This window comes from Alligator sinensis, unplaced genomic scaffold (assembly GCF_000455745.1).
Source record: "Alligator sinensis unplaced genomic scaffold, ASM45574v1 scaffold966_1, whole genome shotgun sequence".
NCBI classification, from domain to species: domain Eukaryota; kingdom Metazoa; phylum Chordata; order Crocodylia; family Alligatoridae; genus Alligator; species Alligator sinensis.
In genome coordinates, this window is record NW_005842161.1 from 1109820 (window position 1) to 1117614 (window position 7795).

The following is a 7795-nucleotide window of genomic DNA, read 5'->3' on the forward strand; positions in this document are numbered from 1 at the left end:
AGTAATCTTAGATTCTGTTGAATTTGCTTAGACATTTGAGGAACCCTTACACTCATACATGATTTCACACCTGCATTGACACTGTAGTCAGATCACTTACTTCTGGGTTCACGAGGTCCATCCACTGTTATCTTGATGGCTCTGTGGTATGTGGCTACTTGGGGAGGATTTGTAAAGACTGTGATGGTTAGGGTGAAGCTCTTTCCTGTAACAGGAAAAGACATCATTGTAGTGATCACACAGATAATTGCAATACAATATGCAATGATAGAATCTGTCACTTTCAACAGCATTAAAATACATCCTATTTTATCCATATCTGTACCTACATACACAAGCTCATACACAGCGCAGAACTTCCATCAACTTCAACAAACTCCTTAAGTGGCTACTACTCCAAGCATTTCAATGAAATGTATGTATATTTATATTATATACTGTTTGATTGTAAAATACGCATTAGATAGATCTGAACAATTGTTTTTTAAATCATCTACATTATTGCTTATGAATCATTTATACTTACTAAGGGTGTTAGTTTAGAAAGCCCCATAAATTCTGGCTGAGATTCCCCAAGCTGCCTCAGGGATCTGATCAACAATGCTCATTAAAATTAAAGGGACTTGGGTGGTCAAATTCCCTAGGAACCTTTGAAAATCCCATGCTATTCAATGTTGCTAGTGTTTGATCAATTCCATATTATAAACCACAACCTTTTAAAAAAGAAGAAAATGTGCTACCACAATTCCAAGCAATGAAAGGAACAACAGGAATTAAAGAGGAATTAAAGTGTCATATGAAGACATGACAGAGATTTGGTTTTTTGGGTTTCCCCCACTTGTCCACCTTTGTTTTAAGGCTGGTTATGAACATTTCATAAATGAAGACATTTGGATTTCTTACTTTTCACTTTTGTAGGTAAAGATATTGCCTAATAGGTTTCCACTGAAAGTATTAGTGAGTATCACAGTGACTTTTCTTTTAATTCAGAGACAAGGTGATAAGGGCTTTTTCAGACATAGTTGGTGCATATCACAATTTTGAGTTTTGAAAAGCATTAAATTTAATGGCTCAAATGGAGATTAGATTAGATTATATGCAAAACTCAAGATTATAACATATTCAATTTTTTCTGTTTTGTTTTTTATTCCTTTTAGCCTACTTTGTAAAATTAGTATATTACTACTTGCCTAGTATATTTCAGATTAATTAATTCTTGGTTCCCTGATGCTTTGATAGCTTAAAACACTGTATCAATTTTAATTATGACTTTGGCATTTTTAGAAATAGGATGTGGAAAGTACTAGCTGTAGCCAGTCTTAGCAGAGTTATCTGATGTCCTGAGGGGTATCGATAATCACAGGGATTTTCAGTGTAAATAGTAGGCATCCAGAAACATGACCCTGATTTGGACAGTAGGGAATTGCAGATAACAGATTATTCTTATACAGGCATATGCTGTGCAAGCCTTCCAGTACAGCAATACCCAATGTGGTCTTCAACATTCCTGTCATCCAAGGTCATGAGCTTCTGATCAAAGACTTTCACTTTTGTTTTGTTTTTTTAAACTAGAGGTAGGTAAATGTCCACTTGCAACAACAATAAAACCTTCAAAGACATTTTGACTTACAGTTTAAAAACCATCTTAATCCACTCCCCATCTAGATACTATGGTGCAGAATCTCATTACCATAATATCTGAGGACTTCACAATCACTAATATAGTCATTATATCCCTGTAAATTACAAATGTGTTGTCCCCATTTTACAGAGGAGGAATGAGGCATAGGAGGAATAAGTGTCATGGCCAGTGTCTAATTGGAAGCCTCTCATTAATGAGCAAGAATCTGAAACCAGGTCTCCTGAATCTCAGTCTGGTGTTTTCCAATCACCCTTCTAGCCTCAGTTGAAAAGTAGTTTCCGGGGTAAGGAGCTGGAAAGGTAGCATAAAGTCACTTCTGAGACCCTGTCTCAGGACCTTTGACACTCTCTTGGATCCTGTGCCAAATGAAGCTCAGCCAGGCACAAGGATCAAAGCTAATGTGTTCTCAATATTTACTAAATACAGGTCTCCCTTGCTTTTTGTGGGTTTTGTATGTGTGCATTTGCTCTTATGCGATGATCCTTTTTACACCAAAAATTTGTTATATGAGAGGTAAATTCACTCTAATGCCATCAGTGTAGTGGAAGCCCGCAGTCAGCTGCTTTGTGCAGTGCATTATGGGAGTGATGCGCACCAAAATATAGTCTCCTGTATGGATCTGTGCTCCTCGCTCACTGTCTGCGACACGTGTTTCTGTAGTTGTCATCCCCATTATGATAGTGCCCTGTGCTTGTGTGCACTGTCTGCTGTTGGCGAGTACCAAAATTGTCTTGTAAATGTGGTAGCAATGGGTCTGGGGGTCAGTACAGTCGAGGTCTTGGAATGTATCCCAACTTGTTACATTGTAAAGTGGGTTCCCTTTATGAGAATTTGAGTTATACGCCCTGTTCCAGGAACGCATGTACAGCATAAAGCAAGGGAAACCTGTACCAAATTACATGACATATCATACCTGCCAATATTCAAGACCTTCTTGAAGAAAATTAACAACGAAATCAAAAGAGTCAACTAATATTAAAAGGGGCAAGTTTATTTCTGAAAATATTTTATGAACCATTATTACAAGTCACACACAAAATTCTCATAATTGGAAAAGATCAGAGAAAAATAATTTTTTTCTCTTGCTAATCTATTTCGATGTCTTCATAGGTATTTCTATTTTGTTTCCAATGTCTTTGCTTTAGATACTGGATGTAGCATGTGGTAAGATGCTTTCATTGGCTCTTAATTTACAGAGTCAATTAGTTTCCCCTGATTTTGCATGTGGATTTTTCATACAGCACAAAGACACAGAAAAATGTTTTGAACATATTTAAATGTGATTGTGAATCCACAAAAACCAGCACAGGGAAACAGTGGCAGGTATAGTACTTGGAACCACTTTAAAGAAATACTTCAGGACTGGCTAGATTTTAGACCCTGTGTATGGTTATGACACAGTTTAGCAAAAGCAGGAAGACACTACATTTACCTTTCACTGTTTACAGAAGACTATTCATTAACCACATACTGGTTAACCACAGGAGGACATAACCATACATCTGTGTGTCACTTATTGTTACCTACTGATAATTCTGCTGCATTTCTCTGGTCATTTTGTTTAATTTGCATTCACTTTTATTACTTATTAACAATGCTTTTGTTAACTACGTGCCTGGCTGATACAGGTAAAATTAGACTGGCTGTCTTTCTAGCTAAATATATACCATATGTGTATACATATAATTGCATGAATGTAGAACCAAAAGCTTTCCCCTTTCATCAATTTATTAGGATACAGCTGAGATCGAGGATCATGTGTTTTAGACACATTCTTTCATGATGCTCACATATACACAGAGACAAATGTGAAAACTGGTTAAATTTTAGTTAAAAAGTAATATCAGATTAAGTCACTTTTTAAATTTAATTTTAGTTAAAAAGTAGTATCAGATTAAATCACTTGAAAACCAGCAGTCAGATTTCTCCAGTACATCAATCTTTGTTAGCCAATGAGAAGTGCTGACTCTTTAAAACAGTCCACATGCATAGCTAAGGAACGACCATGCACAAATTAAGTAGGGATCACATAAATACACAATGTATTAAAATTAATAATCATTGTGCATGTGTGGCTGTGTCAGGTGAGAGCCTAATAGTGAACTGATATCAGACAGAGTCCTTATCTTTAAAGCACCTGACAAGCAAGGATTAAGTCATTGCAGAGACTGACCACTCCCTATATAATTATCCTTGGCAGCCCCCAATAGAGTGATGCTGCAGTCACAGTTCCAAAGAATAAACTCACAGGATTTGAGTAGAGCTTCTTTTGCAGACTGCCTTTGACCTTGTCTCACCAAGACATCAAAAGGAAGTCAAGCCTTCCACCTTTAAAGGTATAGTATAAGACTTGCATTTTCAAGCAGCACTATGGCTTAGTAATATCTCTTCTGCAAGACTACCGTCAAACCTGGTCCTTGTTGAAAACAAACAATTTAGCATGGGTAATAGAACTGATTACGTTGCTGAACAGACAAATGGAAACCTGAATTTTGAAGATGTTGACAAAGATAGATAGGAACTCTCTCTAAAGCATTAAAAGGCAAAGGGAAAGAAAGACTAAACAATCTACTCAAATCATAGCCTGAAGGCCCAGTGTAATGATCCAGGCTTGTGTCTTGAGCTCAGCCAGACTGGGAAAGACAGGGACTGGAACTGCAAGAAGCAGTGAGCTCACATTTAATGTGAAGTGAGGGGCTTGAAATGGCACTTCTAGACAATGCTCACAATTGTATTAAAAGGTTTTGGAGGGCCACACTGCTGCCTCTTCAACTGTAGGATACATTGCTGTAATCTGAAGCTTTGGAGAGGGAGTAGAGTTGAGATGGGAAATAAAGGAATCAACCATGCAGTAACATGAAGATGTTGTGTTTTGCTTTAGTCACCTCTAAGCAATGCAATTAAAAGTGGGCTCTGGAGATGGAAGGCATTTTTAAATGTATGTGGATTCAATGCAATACAACTAGTCAAAATATAGCAAGGAGAAAACAGAAAATCACATAGAAGACAGAGTGAGCAGGGATCACCAGATTGGTTTAAAAACATAATAACATATTTTATTTTTTGCCTGTGTTGTGGCTGTACAAAAAATATGAGTGGGAGAAGATGACAGATGAACATCAGCGGCTGTGGGCCAAATTTATGATGTGCCTCATTATCATTACATTTGTATTCAGTCCTTTCTTAAGCAAAAAAGTTCTACTTCAATCAAGGAGCTTGTCTGAATGAGCACAAAAGGAGTAAGAGGTTCAGATTTTTGAGTGGGGAAAAGAATAAAAGGAAGGAAAGCAGTTGATATTGTTACAATAGCTTTATTTTGCTTTAGGAGTTTTGTCATGTAATATTGCACGTTTTTGTATAGTGCAAAAATTTTTTTTACTACTAAATTACTAGACAGAACACAAGAGAAAGGGAAAGGAGCTAAGAATGTACCAAGGATCAACAGTATGGATGGAAATATATGAAACTGAATACAAAAATATACAATATAGTACAAACTATATTATGGATATTTACATAAACTCTGTCAAAGAGTTTGGTATGGTACATTTATATTCTCTGTATGGTACATTTATATTCTGCTTACACATTTTCATACCTATGTATCCAGCTGATTTTATTAAAACCATGCGACATGATCATTTCTATGTATCTTTCCAATTTCACCTGATGTTTCTCAGGGTAGAACATGAGTGGTTATATTTACAGGAAAGCTAAAACACACTCACACTTAACTACTATGTCTCAGGCCTAACTTTGCCACTCTTTATACAGAGTGAGTAAACACTTTATCACTTGAATAATCCCATTGCAATTGATGGGAAGAGTCAGGACAGCAGTGTCTGACCCTTACTAAGCCGTTGCTCGGTGCACATTAGTGAGCTGCTTTTTAAAAAAAAATAGTTCACTCAATTACATGACAGTCTAGGAATAACTACCCAAGGCCAAATTCTGTCCTCTGATTCCTATCTGGCTCCCATTCCCGTTGGTGGCTGTTTTGTACAGCTGTGATAGTAACTCAGCTAAATGTCAGATCCAGTGGATGTCATAGCAGAATTACAGCTATGGCAGAAGACACCAAAAAGGCAATATTTGCTTACCATTAACACACATATATCAGAGATGCCTCTTATTTTAAGTAACAAGAAACAAAACCCCTACTACTAACTTCATATGTTATGATGTAGCAACAATGTTTATAAATTCTGAACGTTTAATGGTGTAGGCCAAACAGACAAGTGAGAATACTATGGGCATGTCTCCAAAACTGTACAAATGCTGTATTATCAGGTATGCAAGCAGATACTGCAGCAAATAACTGACCAATTGGCACCTGCAAAAACCTTTTTACTCTTCTGCTCGTGTCAGGACAGCTAGTCAGCCTTACTGCTGTGTTAATTTCTATGCACTGCTCACAAGCAATTCTTATTTTTTTACCTTCTGTAGTGAAATTCTGACCATAATTAAGTCAGTAGGTGTCTGGTCATTAATTTAAATGAACACATGATTTCACTCATAGAGCCAAATTCTGCTTCTTGTTAACTCAGGGCTGTAAAGCCACACCAAACTGAACCTATTGCCTAATAAGATTCTGATAATATCTTCATTCTAATTCCACCCTTTCCTTCAGCTAATAAGCCACACGCTTTGCTGATTCATAAATGAACCTTCCCATATATTTTGTTGTACAGAGCATCTCAAACTTTTACATAAAGATGAGGGGTGATCGCATTTGAGTTCAGGTGGGGCTATCGCATTTGTATCCGGTTTTGGGTCTCACATGTCAGGAAAGATTGGAAAGAATCCAGTGGAAGGCAACAAAAATGATTATAGGCCAGGAAAGCATGACTTATGAGGAAAAGCTGAAAGAACTAAGGTTATTTAGTGTGGAGAAGAGAAGACTGGGGATTTGGTATCCAAAGGATTTTTATAAAAGAATGGAGACAGGTTTTTCGCTCTGGCTATAGAGGGATAGGGCTAGGACAAAGGCCTCAGGCTGCAGCAGAGGACATTTAGGTCAGAGATTAGGAAGAACTTTCTCACTATAAGAGTGATCAAACATTGAAAACGGTGGACTCTTCATCCTTCGAAATTTTCAAGACCATATTGGACAGCCACTTGACTGAAATGGTTTAGTCAGGGATGATCCTGCCTTGAGCAGGGGGCTGGATTAGATGACTTTATGAGGTCCCTTCCAGCCTTACATTCCTATGATCCTATATTACTCTGCAAAACAAATATTCAGGTCTACCTCATGCTATTTAGAAACAATTCAGAAATTGAATAATGAAAGTGAAATTAAATTACATGAAAAGTGGTTATTTTACCCATTTGAGTTCAAAAATCAAAATCTACCTTTAAAACCATTATAAACACAATGGGTGCCTATAGACGAACAGCAAGGCTGCTCCAACATGCTATAATTACAGTGCGTCAGAGCAGACTCAATTAATTGAGTCTGCTGGAGTGTGACAATTACTGCGTTCAATGGATCCTGCAGCATCTCATGTATCAGTGTCCCTGCACTTAAAAATGGTGGCAGGGGTGCTTTATCTAAAGCTTGCTCACCACCATTTTTAAGTGTGGGGACACTGATGCATGAGATGCTTCGGACATTTTAATTAGAGTGCCCCCCCCCCCGCCCCCCCGCACTCTTGGAGCATGTGTATAAACACCTAAATATTTTTTACCTATATCACTGTTTAAAGTCAGGCAACCTACTACTAAAATCCTCCTCATGATATACACTTTTGCCAGAACATATTCAAACTAATCAGCTCAGATCACTGGTCCAAACCCTGGCTGATTGTGCCTTAAACTTACAACTTAGGCAGACACAAGAAGGCTCAAAAATATGCCTGGCTGACCATGTCCCCAAGGGGCTATTCTGGTAGACAGAGTTGCTGATATGAAACAGTGCTTTGACCACACAACTCTCCACCAACCACACATGTTGTGCTATGATAGCTGTACACCACCCAAAGGTTCCCCTTGTGGAGAATATCCAAGAAACTAGTCAAAACTGCAGGGGGCAGGGGGAGAGGATTGTCCCTTTTCTTTGTAATACCAACATAATTCATTAGGTATTACCAACCTAATACCAACCACTTTTCTCTTGAAGCAAGAAGGCTAGTATTGCAGAGCAGCATTCCT

General features: G+C 37.8%; 1 protein-coding gene across 2 annotated transcripts in view; it reads right to left on the minus strand.

Annotated features, from left to right (window-relative positions):
* Positions 1 to 7795, minus strand: part of RUNX1 (runt related transcription factor 1) — a 229481-nt gene that overhangs the window by 67873 nt on the left and 153813 nt on the right. For both annotated transcript variants that reach the window (XM_025206534.1, XM_006025705.3), the window contains exon 5: positions 101 to 205. In XM_025206534.1, coding sequence (XP_025062319.1) covers positions 101 to 205 — 105 coding nt within the window. The remainder of the gene's footprint in view (positions 1 to 100; positions 206 to 7795) is intronic.